Consider the following 20,556-nt stretch of genomic DNA (forward strand, 5'->3'; position numbering starts at 1 on the left):
GCCCACGGGTCCTAAAATCCTGCTCTGCTGCTCTATCTCACCCTCTCTCTGTTCTCTTCACCCTCTCTTTTGCTCAAGGTCAACTGCCATCTGCTTGGAAATCAGCCAACATCACCGCTTTGCACAAAAAAGGTGCAAAAACAGATCCTAGCAACTACAGACCAATCAGCCTTCTCCCAATTATCAGCAAAGTCATGGAATCCATCATTGCTTCTGATATGAAATCTTTCCTCTTCTCCAATGGCTTGATCTCTGATCATCAATTTGGTTTCAGACCAGGTCACTCTACTCTGGACATGCTGCTTCTGCTGTCTCAACAATGGATGGAGGTCCTCAATGCCAAACAGGAAATTAGAGCTGTCTCCCTCGACATATCACGTGCCTTCGACACGGTCTGGCACCCCGCTCTGCTCACCAAACTCTCCTCCTTTGGTATCCATGGAAATCTCCACGCATGGCTGGCGGACTTCCTCTCTAGTCGTCGTCAACGTGTGGCCCTGAATGGGTTTCTCTCATCTCCTCTTCCTGTTCAGGCTGGAGTTCCCCAAGGCAGTGTTCTGGGCCCCGTGCTTTTTCTGGTCTTCATCAATGATCTCTCTGACTCTCTCGAAAATCCTCTCTATCTCTTTGCTGATGACTCCACTCTCTGCCGCTCCATTCCTCTTCCCTCAGATCGGCAGTCTGCTGCCTCCTCACTCTCTGAAGACCTGGACAAAATCACAGACTGGTCAAACAAGTGGAACATGTCTTTCAATCCTGACAAATCTCACACTCTTACTATGTCTCTCCGAAAAGATCGACTGGACAACCCTCCCATCTACTTTCTCAACAATCCTCTCCAAGAAGTTCTGTCGCTCAAGATTTTGGGTCTCACTATCTGCCATGATCTTTCTTGGGAAAACCACATTTCCAAGCTGGCCTCCAAAGCCAGTCGCCGACTGGGCATCCTCCGTCGTGCGAAGTCCTTCCTCGGCACACCTGAGCTCCTCACCACATACAAGGCTTTCATCCGCAGCTCAATGGAATACTGTTCTCCCCTATGGGCCGGTGCTCCTGCCTCACACCTAGCTCGGCTTCACGCTGTTGAAACCAAAGCTTTCAGAATTATTGGAATCTCCCGTGATGAAGCTATCTCTGAGGGCCTTTCACTCACTCACCGCAGGCAGGTAGGTGGTCTTTCTGTCTTCTACCGACTCCTCTCCGGCCTTGCACCCCCAGCTCTCTCTGTGCTCTGTCCCCCAAATATTCCTACAGGTCGCACAAGATCTGCCAGCAACCCTCTGATGGTTAAACTGCCGAAATCTCGGCTCTCCGCTCACCTTCACTCTTTCATTCCTCTTTTCTCCCGCCTCTGGAACAAACTCCCTCAATCCCTTCAATCCCACTCCTCCCTCCAGGTCTTTAAAACAGCTGTTCACCACCATCTCTTATCTTCCCCCATCCAAAACCTTGATCTTTTCTACCCCCGCTAATTCACCCCAGATCCACCTTGTTTGAAATTCCAACTTCTTTCCTGGAAGTCCTGGCAGTGTCCATATGTTTTATACCTCTCCCACTGCCCCCTTCCCACGCCCCCCCCCCCAAAGCCCTCGCCCTCTCTCAGATCTCTCGATGTCTCCATGTCTCTCGGTCCCTGCTCTCAAATGTTGTGTTTGTGTCCTTCCCCCTCTCTCCCCATCTTGTCCACCGCTCCCTATGTTATATGTTTTATGTGTCGGTTTGTCTTTCTGTGTGATTAATGTTCGCTCTTTCACGAGCCTCGATCTTGTATACAAAAAAAAAAAAAAGAAAAAAAAAAAAAAAAAGGTGAGTATAAACTAGAAGCAGGATTTTCTCTCCTCACCATTTATATTGTTAGTCGTCGGGTAGGTCAGGTTGCCCAGTCCGAATCCCGAGGAACAGCGTCGAAGCAGTCGTGCTGGCCAACTGAAATGTTGCTCCGAGATGGATCATGGGCCTGTTTGCCATGATACCTATCTCCAATGGAATAACCAAATCCATCGATGCATCATGCTGATTGATGCAATGCGTCCATTTACACTAATTAGAGACCGAGCAAAATTGCCGGACGCAGGCAGTCTCGTCCTGGGCACTATTCACCTAAACCCAATCTGTCCTTCAACAGACATGTTTAACTGACTCGCGATCAAGACACTCGAATCACCCAACGACCAAGTGCATTTTATAAAGTGCATTTGGAGGAACATAAGGGATGGCAATACAAAAAGAAGCAATTCCATTTAACAATCCCCAAAACCCATACGTGCTCCGAGCCAAAGAAGGAACAGCGATTCCTTCCGTATCCTATGCCTTAAGGCCTCATTCACTCCTCTTTTATATTGCACAAGATATATTGCAATGGATGCATTGCACAAGACAGAAATACCATAGGCCATGCCCAGTGAGAAGCAGCTCGGTATGATGGAGCCACGGCTTGGCAGTCCCAGTTTGTGCTACAGACTGAAGTTTGCCAAGGAGGAGAGTGGGCATGCCCATTGGGTGGGGGTATAGCTGTCAGGCAGGGAATGCAAAGCTTGTTTTGGGGAGACCTCAAGGCAGTTCACCTGCAGGTCCCTCATAAGCTTGTGGGAATCTCACGCCATGCCATCTATGAGACGTCCTTTTATAAGCACGTCCACCACCTCCGTCTGTGACGCACTTACCTCCTCCCGGCATAGCCGCTGTAGGCCTGCAGCTCAGTCTGGGGATAGGGTGAATCCGACCCCTCCCCTTCATCCTGTGCTTTGGCATGCTTGCTTGATTGTGGCTTTCCCACCTAAGATCAGCGCTTGATTGCATATCAGAACTTTTAAATGGACATAAAAAGACAGATTACGAAGGGATAATGCATGAAAAGGGTGTCAAGGGATGGAGGTTTTCGACACACACTGGAGGAGGGGATACGACATCGCTCCCTTACACATAAAACATCGTATATTTTATACCACAATTAAATTGCCTCATGCTCATTTTAATATATGCAATATGGGGAAAAAGCTATCGCTATATCATGCAAAGTTACCCCCGAGAAGGCATTCCCACAACAATATGAAAGTGCTCACAAGTTATTTTAGGAACAAATATGTGAAAAACCCCTCATTGCTGTTTATTTATCGATTTATTTTTACCTGCGACATGTCACAGGTCAACAAGAACTTTGCGTTGCTGTTGTTGGGGTTATTGTTGGGGGACGATTTTTGAAATGTGTGCCTATTGGTCAGCCAGCTGCCGGATCACACCCACATCTGTCGCTTGTCTCCACCCACCATAGCACCGAGACAAAATAACGGTAATCAAGCGTTACGTTAAGCAAATTACTAAAACAAAATTGCTAACTATACTGTCATGGCCTTCACGTGTAACTTAAAATAGTGTGACATTTTTGAATTGCTCTATATTGGGGTTAAGCAATCTGTGGTCGTGTAACTAATCAGTTCATTTTGATATAACCATGGGGCGGGTAACATGGATAAGATGTCGAGTTAATTTTTTTAATAGCGCATTAAATGTTTCCCAATCGCGCTGTTCATCCTTTAAGGCTTTGAATGTGCGTTTCCCAATCGGCCGTTACCGGATTTTGTCACAGGTTGTAACAGTATAGTTATTCTTGTTTTAAATATAATTTACCTGCTTTCATCAGAAAAAAGCAAAATGTTTTAATTTTTTCCCAGGTGACGTACAATGTGGAGGGCTTTGTGGATAAAAACAACGACCTGCTCTTCCGCGATCTCTCCCAGGCCATGTTCCTGGCAAAGCAAGTCCTCATTCGAAATCTCTTTCCTGAGGGAGATCCAACATGTCTCAATCTTAAACGGCCACCGACGGCAGGAACTCAGTTTCGAACATCGGTGTCAAGCCTGGTGAAGAACCTGCTGAATAAAAACCCGAGCTACATCAGGTGTGTAGCTGTTGACATCTTCGGCTTGACTAAAGTGGGCCATAGGTTACTTAACCCCTTTTCTTCAATCTATCAGTTTTACTAGAAAAAAGAAATAATCTCGCTTGTGAAGGCTAGTGTCGGTCTTCATTGGTGGACAGTCAGATAAATGGATGAAATTAAGATGAGGTTGATCGAGGTTATGCTAAACACCATGGGAAGCAAAGAGAAGCTTATGTTTTTGGCGTTACCTCTTCATCGGAACTGACAGTAAAAAAATGTTTTTTTGCTTCGACAAAGGGTTAATGTCCGAAACATCAGCTTCTCCTTGCCTCCGACGCGGTTAGCATACTTCAATCAGTGTCATGTTGATTTCATCCATTTTCCTATTTTTACCGTCCGCTCCGTCATTTATGGACAAGATGTAAATGCTCTCATAAACTTCCTGTCTGTGTCATTGTATTACAAATCTCACATCTTGCAAATGTAAATGATTAGACTACGACAACTGAAAGATGTACCAGTATACACTTTAACTTATCAACATTTTAAAAGGAAAAACTTATCCTTCGTACAAAACTTGGCAGACTCGGTAGTTTGAGGGTTAAGGCTGTTCTGAGTCTGGGAATTAGTGGTTCAAACCTCGGCTGAGTCATTCCAAAGACTTTTTTTTTTAATGGTATGTGATGCTTCCTTCCTTGACCTTCAGCATTTGAAAAGATAGAGCACGGGTAATTCCCATAGGTTGGCACCAATGAGGAGGAGGAAATTCCTCTTTCGGAAATGCTACACTGAGTGTGGGAAGAAATTTGGCACAATTGGTGTGACGTCGCTAATACCCAGTGTGCCCCGGGATCCCAAGCACAGTGGCTGTGTTTATCTCGTCTAACAGTGTGTTTGTCGTTGGTTGTTATGTCCATATGTGGGTTTCAGCAGCTGGAATTCAGTCCTCCTAAGTCTCGAAGTATCCCACTCCGTTTCAGTAAGGGGTCGTGATTCATGGACCAGTTTGTGAAGTTTTCATATTCTCAAAGTTTTGTTCTGAGGGCTTTTTTGAGGATTGTCACCGATCCTCGGACAGCTTCCAATTGCAGTTTGTTTGTCGTAATAGTCCCAGGGATGGTTTTTACGATCTCTGTAAGGTTCTTTTTATCATTCCTCCTGCATTGCTCCAATAATCACTGGTCCAATTTTGTCACTCTTCAGATTCCAGGATCCTTTTACTTCATTTTTGAGGTCTTAGTATTTGGTCATTTTCTTGACTTCTGCGTTGTTTAGGCCAAAATAGATGGGGACTGACATGTCAATTAGCAATGCCTTATTTTCTCTTTGATACCTCAATACTATATCCAGTCGCAATGCTTTGGTTTCTATGTTCACGCTTGATGGGATCATCAGGCCATACGTGAGCATTAATGTCCTTGTTTTCAGTGATTGCTTAGGTTCATGTTTCCATGTGTTTTCTGGAATTGGGATATTGAGACTTTTGCAGATGTGCAAGTGGATTACTGGACATACTTTGTTGTGCCTTTGGGTGTACAGCTGCTCTGACATGAGTTTTGTTTTTTTTACATCCTGAAAGGAAGTGGCTCATAGTTTGTTTCTACCTTGCAGAACCGACACTTGTCAGATTGACTCAGTCATGCCATTTTTTAAAGCCATTGATGTAGTGTCCTTGGTCTTGGGCATAAATAATGATTCGTTCTCCATCCCAGTAGAGCTAACCTCTTCTTACCCATTACAAAGAGCCTTCCTTGTCTACTCACAATCTGTCCAACTTTTCTTTTTTTCTCCCTATTCTGTTGTTGGTGTTGGTGTCTGTTGTTGGTGTAGCAATATTTCGTTTGATATTTTTATTTTGTATTTTTGCTATCATTGGGGCTGTATTCGTTGCTGTTTCGGTTTCATGTCGAACATCTTCTATTCGCTCCTGTCTTTGGAAATATTTTACTAGGTGGGCGATGCTAACCTTTTCTAGCTTGCTGTATTTGAGTTTGCATACAAATTGTATTCGGCAGTCTGTTGAACTTTTTGCATATTCAGCCAATCCTCTGGTTGTCATTCTGTTCAGCTGATTGAGCTCCATAAGCCTGCTTCCTCCTTCTTGTCTTGACAAGTACATTCTCGGGATGCATTGATTTTTTTTTAAACATTTTCCTGATAGTGAGGATTTTCCTTCTTTTGATATCTAGTTTATTGATTTCCGCTTGTGAGAAGTTTATTATTCCGCAGCTATATTGGAACACTGGTCCAGCTAGTTGGTTTATGGCTTTGATTTTGTTTTTCGGGGTGAGGTATGTTTTCAGGATCAGCCTCGTTCTACGCAAGTATTATTTGGTAATTGTTTTACGCATTTGTTTGTCACATATTTGGTGGCTCTCTTCCTCTATGAGGTACACTACATGATCAAAAGTATGTGGACACATGAACATTACACCCGTATGTGCTCGTTGAACATCTCATTCCAAAATCATGGGCATTAATATGGAGTTGGTCTACCCTTTGCTGCTATAACAGCCTCCACTCTTCTGGGAAGACTTTCCATGAGATGTTGGAACATTGCTGTGGGGATTTGCTTCCATTCAGCCACAAGAGCATGAGTGAGGATGGGCACTGATGTTGGGCGATTAGTCGTGGCTTGCAGTCGGCGCTCCAATTCATCCCAAAGGTGTTCGATGGGATTGAGGTCAGGGCTCTGTGCAGGCCAGTCAAGTTCTTCCATACCGATCTCAACAAACCATTTCTGCATGCACTTCGCTTTGTGCACGGGGGCATTGTCATGCTGAAACAGGAAAAGGCCTTCCCCAAACTGTTGCCACAAAGTTGGAAGCACACAATCATCTAGAATGTCATTGTATGCTGTAGCGTTAAGATTTCCCTTCACTGGAACTAAGGGGCTGAGCCCGAACCATGAAAAGCAGCCCCAGACCATTATTCCTCCTCCACCAAACTTTACAATTGGCACTATGCATTCGGGCAGGTGGCATTCTCCTGGCATCCGCCAAACCCAGAATCGTCCGTTGGACTGCCAGATGGTGAAGCGTGATTCCTCACTCCAGAGAACGCGTGTCCACTGCTCCAGAGTCCAATGGAGGCGAGCACCACTCCAGCTGACATTTGGCATTGCACATGGTGATCTTAGGCTTGTGTGTAGCTGCTCGGCCATGGAAACCCATTTCAGGAAGGTCCGGACGAACAGTGGTTGTGCTGACGTTGCTTCCAGGGGCAGTTTGGAACTCGGTAGTGAGTGTTGCAACTGAGGACAGACTATTTTTACGCGCTTCAGCACTCAGCGGTCCATTTCTGTGAGCTTGTGTGGCCGACCACTTCGCGGCTGAGCTGTTATTGCTCCTAGACGTTTTCACTTCACAATAACAGCACTTACAGTTGACTGGGGCAGCTCTAGCAGGGCAGAAATTTGATGAACTGACTTGTTGGAAAGGTGGCATCCTATGACGGTGTCACATTTAAAGTCACTGAGCTCTTCAGTACGGCCCATTCTCCTACCAATGTTTGTCTATGGAGATTGCATGGCTGTGTGCTTGATTATATATACCTGTCAGCAATGGGTGTGGTTGAAACAGCCAAATCCACTAATTAGAATGGGTGTCGCATAATGTTGGCCATGTAGTGTATTTGTATGATGCTTCGTTGTCCAGCTTCTGTATTGTTGTATTTAGGTCGATTTTTATGTTGTCCGTTTTAGTTGGTTTAACTTGTACGAATGTGTACTTGGCACACTTATCTCGGCCAAATTGCATTTGAATGTCGTCAATTTTTCGTCATTTGATGAAAAAACTTTGTGTAGTGTGTGTGCTCTTGTACATACAGTGCATTCAGAAAGTATTCAGACCCCTTCACTTTTTTCACATTTTGTTATGTTGCAGCCTTATTGCTGAAATCGTTTAAAATTCATTTTCCCCTCATCAATCTACACTCAACACCCCATAATGACAAAGAGAAAACAGGATTTTAGAAAGTTTTGCAAATTTATTTTAAAAAAAAAACTGAAATATCACATTGACATAAGTATTCAGACCCTTTGCTATGACACTTGAAATTTAGCTCAGGTGCCTCCCATTTCTCTTGATCATCTTTGAGATGTTTCTACACCTTGATTGGAGTCCACCTGTGGTAAATTCAATTGACTGGACATGATTTGGAAAGGCACACACCTGTCTATATAAGGTCTCACAGCTGACAATGCATATCAGAGCAAAAACCGAGCCATGAGGTCGAAGGAACTGCCTGCAGAGCTCAGAGACAGGATTGTGTCGAGGCACAGATCTGGGGACAAACAACAACAACAGGCATTCTAAGGCCATTTTCCCTGCAAGATCGGGGGTTAGCCTTGCGGTCCCCATGACGATCTTCTCCATTTTGCCCTATTTTCTGCATCTCCCCTTGTTAACCCCCTTGCCCGCATTTCTTCTTCGACCATCTTTAGCCAAGTCTTTCTCCGTCTTCCCCGTCCTCTACTTCCTTCTGCATTCATTCCATCACTCTTCTCAACCGGTCACTTTCATCCTTCCTCAACACATGACCAAACCATCTCAAACTGTTTCTCTTCACAGCATTAATCACAGGCTCTATTCCCATCATCTTTCGCAATTCATCATTTGTCTTCCTCTCTCTCAACGATACTCCACACATCCACCGAACGATTCGCATTTCCACCCTTTCCAGACTTCGTTGCTGCTCTACGTTCATTACCCATGTCTCGCTCCAATAAATCATAACACTTCTCACACATGCAGCATACACCTTTCCCTTCAGCTTCAAAGACACTCCCCTCCTCGCCAGCATGCCACTCAGTTCCCGAAACGTCTTTCATGCACACCTCACTCCAGCAACCGTTGCCGAGTCTGATCCACCTTCTCCATTCAGCATGTCTCCTCGGTAACAAAATGTTTTCACAACAGATCTGGGGAAGCCTACAAAAAAATTTCTGCTGCATTGAAGGTTCCCAAGAGCACAGTGGCCTCCATAATTCTTAAATGGAAGAAGTTTGGAACAACCAGGACTCTTCCTAGAGCTGGCCGCCCGGCCAAACTGAGCAATCGGGGGAGAAGGGCCTTTGTAAGAGAGGTGACCATGACCCCGATGGTCACTCTGGCTGAGCTCCAGAGATCCTGTCTGGAGATGGGAGAAACTTCCAGAAGGACAACCATCACTGCAATACTCCACCGATCTGGGTGTTATGGCAGAGTGGCCAGACGGAAGCCAAACAGTTGATCTTGGTTTCATCAGACCACAGAATCTTGTTTCTCACAGTCTGAGAGTCCTTTAGGTGCTTTTTTGCAAACTCCAAGCGGGCTTTCATGTGTCTTTCACTGAGGAAAGGCTTCCGTCTGGCCACTCCGCGATAAAGCCCAGATCGGTGGAGTGTTGCAGTGATGGTTGTCCTTCTGGAAGTTTCTCCCATCTCCACACAGGATCTCTGGAGCTCAGTCAGAGTGACCATCGGGGTCTTGGTCACCTCTCTTACCAAGGCCCTGCTCCCCCGATTGCTCAGTTTGGCCATGCGGCTAGCTCTAGGAGGAGTCCTGGTTGTTCCAAACTTCTTCCATTTTAGAATTATGGAGGCCACTGTGCTCTTGGGAACCTTCAATGCAGGAGAGATTTTTTTGTAGGCTTCCTCAAATCTGTGCCTCGACACAATCCTGTCTCTGAGCTCTGCAGGCAGTTCCTTCGACCTCATGGCTTGGTTTTTGCTCTGATATGCATTGTCAGCTGTGAGACCTTATATAGACAGGTGTGTGCCTTTCCAAATCATGTCCAATCAATTGAATTTACCACAGGTGGACTCCAATCAAGGTGTAGAAACATCTCAAAGATGATCAAGAGAAATGGGAGGCACCTGAGATAAATTTCAAGTGTCATAGCAAAGGGTGTGAATACTTATGTCAATGTGATATTTCAGTTTTTTTCTTTTTAATAAATTTGCAAAACTTCCTAAAATCCTGTTTTCTCTTTGTCATTATGGGGCATTGAGTGTAGATTGATGAGGGAAAAAATGAATTTAAACGAGTTCAGCATAAGGCTGCAACATAACAAAATGTGAAAAAAGTGAAGCGGTCTGATTACTTTCTGAATGCACTGTATGTGCACGCATGTTAGGTCCACCACAAGTCTTATATATTATTTTAATAACAAAAATTTTCTTATTGTTGGTTTTTCCATTTTAATGATTGAATTCGAAAATGCACTTTGGCTACGACCGCAGAGCCATATTATATTTCTGAGAAAATACATTTTCATTTAAGTTATACCTGTTTCTATAAAGCTTCTGCTTGTGAAAAACCCTTTTCACTGTTTTTGTGTATCGTTTCTCAGGGTACTTTCACTCTTTTAATAATTCTGAATCATTACTCAGGTGTGCCAGAAACGGATTTCCAGGCTTATGGGCAATTTACAGTTATTGAAAATGTTCTAGAAATGAGATATTTTACAGTAGCCCAAGATATGAAAACCTCTTTTATTTTTCAACATAGTGTGTCTTGACTTGAATGCACTTATTTAATTTGTCCTTCGAGTTGTTTATACCAGTAAAATCAAAGTTTTCACACTGCTTTTTCAGCCATGCCTTGGTTACTCCAGTCAGTTCCTTGTCATTGATGGATCAGCAGCCATGCAGGTGTGTCTTCGGCTGTCGAAACAGATAATAGTCATTGGGGGCCAGATCAACACTGTAGGGGGTGATGAAGCTGCTTGAAACCACAGTTATAAATGGCAGGCTTCTCAACACAGGCCTTTGTGCAGACACGTTGCAGTAAAGAAGGAGCACACCTTTGGCCAACATCGCTCAGCATTTGCTCTTGATGGCATATGGCAATTTTTCCATGAGCTGGCGTAATCTTTCCGTACGATTGTGGTTTTGTGACGCACACAGCCAATCGGCAGGATTCCCTTATCCAGAAAGTTGAGGTCATAGTCTTGTCAGCTGGAGGTGGAGTGTGCATGAAATGTCCTGGATCTCTTGTGCTTCTTTTTCACGGTTTCCAATGATTTCAGTGTCCCAAAGCTGAAGTCAGGTTTTACTGCCATAATGAGTGCCGATGTTTCAGAGGACCCATCTTTCTGAAACATTGGACATGTTCAAGTGTTCGTGGATGATGGATTTTAAGTTCTGTTGATGATTAGACAACCTAAATGCAGAGACACTTTACAATGGACATCTCCAACCTCAACAGTTTATGGGTCGGTCAAATCTGCCTGTCGTTGAGACCCCTAAGTCATTTTCAAGGGACTCGAGTCAATCTTCCATCTGGCTGCAGTAGCAAATGGGAATGCACCCCAGCCATAAACGGCCATCGTGCATCAATGTATCTATTTGAAGTTGGAACCTTATTTGGCATATAACAAGTTCAACCAACAATACAAGTTTTTATTAAGCAAATATAACAAAATAAAACTGCCACTGTAGGGTGCCAATGACGAGCCCATTCCGAGAACTTGTATGGCTGTTGTAAAATACAATGTTGCGCTCATATTAAAGATGTCACAATATTTCATAATCTTTCATGGTCCTTTGTCTTCATCTCATTTTCATGTGATGTATATATTTTTGTGTTTATATATAATTTAATTTCAAAGCAATTGGTTACAATTGTGCCTCACTGACCGAGTCGTTAGACAAAGTCCTCAGCATCATCCTGTTTCGGCCCTTAAACCTCGATACGGTCAGCTAAGTTGGGCCAGCAGGGGCACATATGCCTCCACATGCAGCAACTACACTTGAATGCATACGTACCCCAATCCCGGTCAGCAAGAACACAAACTACAACAACAAAACAGCAGCTTCCACTCCCAGAATCTACAGCACCAAAATAAATACACATGGTGGAGCACCGAACCAACCACCCACCCTTATAACCATCACCACTCAACTACAAAACACAAAAGAACACACACATGCACAAAAATTCCAAATGATTTGTTTGATTTCACGCATAGACTGCAGTTGGAAGCATATGAACAGACATTCCGTGCCACCACACATAGTGCTGAACCACGCCGTCCGCTCCACATTCCGTGCCACCACACATAGTGCTGAACCACGCCATCCGCTCCACATTCCGTGCCACCACACATAGTGCTGAACCACGCCATCCGCTCCACATTCCGTGCCACCACACATAGTGCTGAACCACGCCATCCGCTCCACATTCTGTGCCACCACACATAGTGCTGAACCACGCCATCCGCTCCACATTCCGTGCCACCACACATAGTGCTGAACCACGCCATCCGCTCCACATTCCGTGCCACCACACATAGTGCTGAACCACACCATCCGCTCCACATTCCGTGCCACCACACATAGTGCTGAACCACGCCATCCGCTCCACATTCTGTGCCACCACACATAGTGCTGAACCACACCATCCGCTCCACATTCCGTGCCACCACACATAGTGCTGAACCACGCCATCCGCTCCACATTCTGTGCCACCACACATAGTGCTGAACCACGTCATCCGCTCCACATTCCGTGCCACTACACATAGTGCTGAACCACACCATCCGCTCCACATTCTGTGCCACCACACATAGTGCTGAACCACGCCATCCGCTCCACATTCCGTGCCACCACACATAGTGCTGAACCACGCCATCCGCTCCACATTCTGTGCCACCACACATAGTGCTGAACCACGCCATCCGCTCCACATTCCGTGCCACCACACATAGTGCTGAACCACGCCATCCGCTCCACATTCCGTGCCACCACACATAGTGCTGAACCACGCCATCCGCTCCACATTCCGTGCCACCACACATAGTGCTGAACCACGCCATCCGCTCCACATTCCGTGCCACCACACATAGTGCTGAACCACGCCATCCGCTCCACATTCCGTGCCACCACACATAGTGCTGAACCACGCCATCCGCTCCACATTCCGTGCCACCACACATAGTGCTGAACCACGCCATCCGCTCCACATTCCGTGCCACCACACATAGTGCTGAACCACGCCATCCGCTCCACATTCCGTGCCACCACACATAGTGCTGAACCACGCCATCCGCTCCACATTCCGTGCCACCACACATAGTGCTGAACCACGCCATCCACTCCACATTCCGTGCCACCACACATCGTGCTGAACCACGCCATCCGCTCCACATTCTGTGCCACCACACATCGTGCTGAACCACGCCATCCGCTCCACATTCTGTGCCGAACCACGCCATCCGCTCCACATTCCGTGCCACCACACATAGTGCCGAACCACGTCATCCGCTCCACATTCCGTGCCACCACACATAGTGCTGAACCACGCCATCCGCTCCACATTCCGTGCCACCACACATAGTGCTGAACCACGCCATCCGCTCCACATTCTGTGCCACCACACATAGTGCTGAACCACGCCATCCGCTCCACATTCCGTGCACCATCTTGTATGCCAGCAGTTAAACCACTTTCCTATCTCATATTGAGTCTTGGCAACCGGTTCGGAACAGATGTTGGTTGATTCCTATAGTTTGGTGTTCGGATGTAAAACTGTAAGTGCTAATCACATTCAATATCTGTGTTTTGAAGATTGCAGCACCTTATGTCCAAGTTATAACGTCAAGAAGATATTAGCGTTCACGTTTTTAACATTTGAATCCATAACAGCATTAATTCTGGCCATTGCCAATTTTTGAACACTTATAAATCACGTTTTGACGAAATCCCAGAACTAGAGCATATGTGTCCAATGTCCATGTGGACTAATGCTGTTGAGGGCATTTGGAAGTGAATTGATTGAAGGGTGAATGATGGTGACTATGGAGGAAATGATGTCACGTTTGACATTCCCATTCAGTTTTTTTTTTTCATCTATATTTAGCATACAGTATTTATCACCTTGATTACCCACTGACATCATTGGAAATTCAGACTTGTTTGTTTTTAATATTTTCTGTTTATACTGGAAGGGGAGATTGGTGAAATGCCGGCTGAGATGGGCTGTACACTTGGTGCGGTTGTCCGAAGAGAGGAAGACAAAGAGAGCGGATAGGTTGAGGGAACACAGTAAAAGGAAAAATGGTAGACCACATTTGAGATGGGAGGATTGTGTGAAGTGGGGTACCAGGAAGGTGGGGGGTGGTTGGAGAGTGGAGAGAGGTGGCTGAGGACAGAGGGGAGTGGAGGAGTATCGTGGTCAAGGCAGGAGCTTGGTGCCTTTGGACCTCACCCCTTGTAAAGAGAAGCGGAGGAGAAGAAGAATTTATGTTTGTACCCAAAGGGGAATAACATCACGTTTCTATTTTGGTCTGAAAGGATTCACTAACAGTGGCTCTTGCTGTCTTCTTTATAATGTTTCCCTCGATCATTGTGGTTTCCTTATGGTTTTTATCTGTGAGGTTTTTCTGATCTTGCATACCTGTCTATCCATATGTATTGGTATAATTTTCCTCTTTTCATATAATTTTTGGCTGTGTAAAACTATTTGTATGTCCAGAGTACATCAACTTCTCAAAGATGGCACACTGCTTATGAACAACATATACTGTCCGTGTACAAAATCTAGGCGTACGGAAGAGCAGGGAGACTAGCTTGGAGCCCGGGAGGGGAGAGGGGATTGAACCGCTTCAGGAAGGTGGTTCAAAGAATGGAGGAAAGAGGAACAAAAGAGTGCGGGTGTGCAGAAAGTCTGGATTTTTTGTTTCAACCATGAGGAGGATTTACTGGAAGAGCACGTGTGTCCTGGAAGAGCTGGGAGAGTGAGAAAGCAGAGCATCGGTTCTGCCACGGCAGCTTCTCGGCTAGGGCTTACAATCGTGGATGGTTCGCCACTCCGATGCAAGATACTCGACCGAGTGTGCAGGAATTTATCATTTGTTAGGGGTGGGATCTCTAACGCCCACCAACCAGTGCCTGCAGATGAGCTTAATGTCCATCCGAGAGACAGCACACACATTGGTGAAACACCAGGATGACGGTTTACATTTGGGTAGAGATTTGATCTCAAACTAGATGCTCAGAGGCAAGCGTGCACACCTATAGGGCCTAGGCTATCCGGAATATCATTGTGTCGACATTGTTATTTGTTTCAAAAATGTGATGTGAAAGGCATATTGCTCCTCCATGTTTTACAGTGTATTGTTTTTGAAAGAACTCTTCCCTCGTCTGCTTCAAGCAGGTGTTGCACTTTCATCTTCATGTCATCTCCCATCCCCACCCACAATATTTTCTACCTCCATTGATCCTACCTAACCTAGCCCAGCCCTCTTACTTGCAGGTTATTGTGTTTTCTCCCCTCCTCTCTGGTTTCCACTTTCCCTGTTTATTCATTCCCTTGCTTGTTGCGTCCAACTGTGGCCCCATTGTCCTACTTACTGTCGGTTCATCGCCTTTCCACCCTCTGCCTCCATGCTCTTCCATGAGCCCAGATCTTGCATCTAAAAAAGGGAAGGAAATTTCTCCATGAAGAAAGAACAGCAACCCACTTGAGACATTTTGTGCATAAAAAGCATCGAAGAAGTCACGGTCATTTGCATCGCCATGGAGCTTCTGCCAACAAACTTTACTGGTGGTTGGGGATTGTGGTTGTGACCATGCTTCCTCGTTTTGCCAGGAAGGGCTCTGTGGGGTTATATGCAAGTCCTGATAAGACCAAACCGGGTGTGTCAACTAATTCGTGCCTATAAGCCTCTACTTTTACACAGACTAGATGTTGGAGGTGTACTTATTGTGGTGTTGAGCAACTCGTGCTGGTGGAAATGTACAACAGACTTGGGTTCCTGCAACTCCAAAGCATAATCACCAGATCACTTGTTCAATGGGAACGTTATGGGAAATGGGAAATGTGAAGTGTGTGTGTCTGTGTCTACCTGTGGTGTTTCATAAAGAGGCGTTTTATATTTATTCTTTGGTTTCTTGTACTCATTCTGTAATTGTCATAAAGCTGCACTACAATTAACGTTGCAGTGAACCATGCAAGTAAGAGTTACCTGACTTGATCCTGGGCTGAAAGCTTATCCTTCATGGAGCGTCAATGAAGCATCACAAATGGCTCTCGATTCAGAGGCTTTTCAAGGGGGCTGGGGGGGGCAGATGGTCAACCTACACTCGACCAACAAACAACAACATGCATTTTAAGGCCATTTTCCCTGCTAGAGCGGGGGTTAGCCTTGCGGTCCCCATGACAATCTTCTCCATTTTGCCCTATTTTCTGCATCTCTCCTTGTTAACCCCCTTGCCCGCATTTCTTCTTCCACCATCTTTAGCCAATAGTAAGAGCATTTTATGAGATATTTCACAAATCTGTTAACTAAATTGTTACCAAAAAATTTCTTCACCAATATGTTTGTAAAGGTGTGTAATAACATGTGTTAAAATGTTGAAGTTCAACTCCCGTGGGAAACCCAGAAAAAAGCTGTTTAATTCGGGTACCGAAAAAGTATTTTCGAGAATTTTATTTTTTTTAATCGGCCCTTAAGTAACTTATGAGGGGTCAAATAAGGGTTTTTCATGATTCTGAGTTGATTGTTAACATTTATATTTTCACTTTTACATTTATACACAAAGTAGCTTTTATTTCACATACATATATAATACTCAAGAGTTATTTCTCATTCACAATGTCAGAAGTTTCAACAGTCATTGTCTATGTGGTGGTACTCCACCCAGAGTGCAGGTGTTCTTCCTCCTTTTGCGAGTCGTTTGAAGGTTTCTTCAAACCTTTGCTCAAACACTGGCACTACTGGGTCTGAGTGTCTGGCTCCCATCTTCCCATCAGCCACCTTCTCCATGAAGGTCTTCATGTCACCACGCTCCTCAGTGAAGGCAAGTTTCATGATGTGTTGATAGATGGCTGCATCGATGAGGAGGTGAACACGGATTGCCTTGTCAAAACATCCTCCACCCATGATGTGGTTGGCTGTCGTACTTCCAGGATAGATCAACTGGATCACATCTAGTAGTCCAGAATCTTCCATGATGTTACCCATTGATCCAAGATAAGACTTCAGCAGGTGAAAACCACCCAACCTTGGAATAACCACCTTTAGAGGCCATTTTTCCCCGCAAAGCGGGGGTTGGCCTTTTTCGGGAACCGTGGTTGTTGTTGTTTTTCGGTCCCCTTTTTGAAGCAATGTTTTACGGCCAGATGCCCTTCCTGACGCCAACCCTTTTTGCCGCCTTTAACGACAAACAGGGAATTACCAGTGAACTGGTACTCAATTAGCCGACCTCGGAAGGATGACAGGCTGAGTCAACCCCCCCGGCGTTAATTCAGCAATCGACCGGGATTCGAACCCAGGATCCTTGGATCCTAAGCCGGCACCCTAGCCGCTAGCCCAACACCAGGTGTTGACGGGTAGACCTTGGAATGACGGGTAGATTTGCCTGCTTTATTATATTCACAGCCTTCAGCCAAATCGGAAGATCAAAGGTCACTATAGCGACCCCAGCGCACCGTATGCACTCTTTCAGAGTGGTGAAGATGGTGTTGAGGTCATTAGGGTCTCCTTCAATAACTGGGAGGAACTCGATCTGTGTGCTCTGCTTTGCATCATTAGCATGGATTCTCTTCATCCAGCCATTCCAGTTGGAGTGTGGGAACTCAGGATCGTTGGCTTTGATCACCCACCCCGCTGCCCAGAGTGTGTCACCTGGAGTGAGGAGTGGCTGATCATGAGCCAGGGAGGAGGAAAGCTCAGCGAGGGGGAGAAACATGATTGCGTTCGTTCCTATCTGTTTCCTGTTCGTAAATGGAATAATCTTTACTTCAGTTCCTCTCAGGATCTTAGCTTTGTCGAGTGCCTTCAACTTCACCCGGGGGAAAGCTGCTGTTGTCTGTGGATCTGGCAAAGGTGGTGCCGGAGAGGTGACTTCGATCCAACCCATTGAGTGAAAGGGGGTGTTTCCGTGAATAGAGACAATGTTTAAATCTATATTGTCTCCAACAAACTGAGTGACTGCATTGTTTGTTTCCCCAACCTCCATAAAGACCACCTGATCATTACTTGACAATTCACTTTCACTGGCTGGCACTTTGGCTGTCATCACTGATTGATCCTCAAGCGCAGCATCAACCGCAACCTCATCATTGATCTGTTCATCGGTTTCCTCCACAATGGTGTCAAGAGTGCCAGAAGTATCTGGAACATCATCTCCACTCCTACTATTAAGGAAGCAGTATTTGTAGTTTTGTGTCTCCGTGTAAGACTCAGTGTATCCCAGCCGGTGGAACTTGTTGAGCATCCATTTTGACCCAAATCTATGATCAAGTTGTATGGCAAGCCCCATTTGGTGTGGCAATACTCCAGACCGAGGTCGACAGGCCTTAATAAAATTCTGCCCCCAAACGGCAACTCTTTCGTCTGTCTTGACAATCGGTCTCAAGAACATCTGAAGGCTTGCAGGAACAAGTGTCAGCTGACTATCGATGTCAGTCATACTGTGTGTGGTGGGGTATGACTTTGGACCTAAATCAATCAAGGCAATATCATTGGATATGAACTTGAGTGCCGTCTTTATGATCTGAGTCTTCTCATCTCCATGGTCAAGATTAGCATGATGCCCTCGCAGAATATTGTCGGTGCCATCTTTGAGACAGAGTACATCTGCCCTTCTTTCCTGTGTTGTGAAATACAAAGTGTCTTCGTATTTCTCTAGAAGTTTTATCTTTAGCCAATGCTTTGAATAAGAAAGGCTCTTCTCTGGTGACTGATCAAACTCCTGCAGCTTTTCATGGACTTGGTCCATGTTCATTACTCCATGCTCTAATTCTGAGTCTAACCATTCGCAGAATTCAATAAAAACTGCCTCTCGCTCCTCATCAATACTCCTCTGTCCTCTCTTCCTTTTTCCTTCCTCATCAGTCTTGGACAAACTGTCACCTCTCGCAAACATAAGTTTGCATCGCAAATGGTACAGTGTTTCTTCTGCTACCAAGTCGTTGATCCCTTCCAGGCGTCCAGTGACTTCAGTGCCCCAGTCATCCCCGCGACTCCGTGCTGTCTTCAGCAAGCTTGCCTTCAGTGTATCTGCAGTCAAATTATCTGGCACTCTGTATTTCTTTCTAGCTTGTGCTGGATTATTTTTGTAGAGCTGGGCTGGTTGGTTGCAAAGAATGCATACATCCTTATACAGGAGGTCAACTGACTGTGATCTTCGAGAACTGCAGCCAGTTGATGAACTGAACTCACAAGTAGTGCGTCTTCTCTTCAACTTTGATGACTCTTTCTCTGCCTTTGATGCTTGAGCTGACTTCTTGGTGGTTGCAACAAAGTTGTTGTACAGATCATTTTTACACTTCTGGTGGTACCTCAGTTTTTCTTCCTTTTGAGCCTCCTTCATACGTTCCACAACAGTAACATTTTCGACAGTTTCTGCTTGTTTCAATAAAGTTGAGTATCCCTTTGGAGTTGCCTGTATGAGCCTTTCAGCTGGTGTATCCGAGCGTGCACAGATGAAGCAATTGAGCACAGGTGGAGTAACGTCTTCATCCATATTGCTAGACTCCATGTCCTGCAAAGTAGAAAATGAGATATATTTAGAAATTATTTTTCCACAAAGGAGTGTCTGTGGTGAAATATAAATGTTAACAATCAACTCAGAATCATGAAAAACCCTTATTTGACCCCTCATAAGTTACTTAAGGGCCGATTAAAAAAAATAAAAATTCTCGAAAATAATTTTTCGGTACTCGAATTCAACAGCTTTTTTTCTGGGTTTCCCACGGGAGTTGACCTTCAACATTTTAACACATGTTATTACACACCTTTACAAACATATTGGTGAAGAAATTTTTTGGTAACAATTTAGTTAACAGATTTTCATATGTTTCCCTTACTACAAGTCTTTCTCGGTCTTCCCCGTCCTCTACTTCCTTCTACATTCATTTCCATCACTCTTCTCAACCAGTCACTTTCATCCTTCCTCAACACATGACCAAACCATCTCAACCTGTTCCTCTTCACAGCATCAATCACAGGCTCTATTCCCATCATCTTTCGCAATTCATCATTTGTCTTCCTCTCTCTCAACGATACTCCGCACATCCACCGAACCATTCGCATTTCCACCCTTTCCAGCCTTCGTTGCTGCTCTACGTTCATTACCCATGTCTCGCTCCCATAAATCATAACACTTCTCACACATGCAGCATACACCTTTCCCTTCAGCTTCAATGACACTCCCCTCCTCATCAGCACGCCACTCAGTTCCCGAAACTTCTTCCATGCACATCTCACTCTTGCAACCGTTGCCAAGTCTGATCCACCTTCTCCATTCAGCATGTCTCCGAGGTAGCAAAATGTTTTCACACCTTCCAGCTTCACGCCGTCTCCAAGATCCAACTCAACATTTCCTCCATCTGCAGCTCCCTCTGTGCACACCTTACATTTGAATGTAGCTGCCACATCCCCTTGTCTTTTATTCTTTGGTTTCTTGTACTAATTCTGTAATTGTCATAAAGCTGCACTACAATTAACGTTGCAGTGAACCATGCAAGCAAGAGTTACCTGACTTGATCTTGGGCTGAAAGCTTATCCTTCATGGAGCGTCAATGAAGCATCACAAATGGCTCTCGATTCAGAGGCTTTTCAAGGGGGCTGGGAGGGGGGGGGGGGGGCAGATGGTCAACCTCCACTCGACCCACCTAAGGATTTGTTTCTTACCTCTACCCCACCCCATTTATCTAAAACTTTAGCTTGGGTGGAACTTACTGTGA

At 45.2% G+C, this 20,556-nt stretch overlaps 2 protein-coding genes across 6 annotated transcripts in view; one reads left to right on the forward strand and one right to left on the reverse strand.

The window, feature by feature from the left end:
* The window catches only part of LOC137431711 (unconventional myosin-Ib), a 246,738-nt gene that overhangs the window by 89,731 nt on the left and 136,451 nt on the right, over positions 1-20,556 (forward strand). For all 5 annotated transcript variants that reach the window (XM_078782369.1, XM_068123339.2, XM_068123340.2 and 2 more), the window contains exon 17: positions 3,672-3,898. In XM_078782369.1, the coding sequence (XP_078638495.1) occupies positions 3,672-3,898 (227 nt within the window). The remainder of the gene's footprint in view (positions 1-3,671; positions 3,899-20,556) is intronic.
* LOC144892872 (uncharacterized) lies at positions 13,401-18,681 on the reverse strand. The gene is made up of 3 exons (XM_078781207.1): positions 17,203-18,681; positions 16,768-16,868; positions 13,401-13,417 (listed from the first exon to the last, which is right to left on the reverse strand). The coding sequence occupies exons 1-3, from the start codon at positions 18,591-18,593 to the stop codon at positions 13,401-13,403; spliced, it is 1,509 nt and encodes a 502-aa protein (XP_078637333.1). The 5' UTR covers positions 18,594-18,681.

Source organism: Myxine glutinosa, chromosome 7, assembly GCF_964187855.1.
Source record: "Myxine glutinosa chromosome 7, kmMyxGlut1.1, whole genome shotgun sequence".
Taxonomy (NCBI): domain Eukaryota; kingdom Metazoa; phylum Chordata; class Myxini; order Myxiniformes; family Myxinidae; genus Myxine; species Myxine glutinosa.

Coding starts and splice junctions, on each gene's coding strand:
- LOC144892872 (XM_078781207.1), bottom strand. CDS start 18,593: ATGAACATGGACCAAGTCCATGAAAAGCTGCAGGAGTTTGATCAGTCA. Junction 16,869..17,202: donor AATCTACCCGTCATTCCAAG/GTCTACCCGTCA, acceptor GGTTATTCCAAG/GTTGGGTGGTTTTCACCTGC.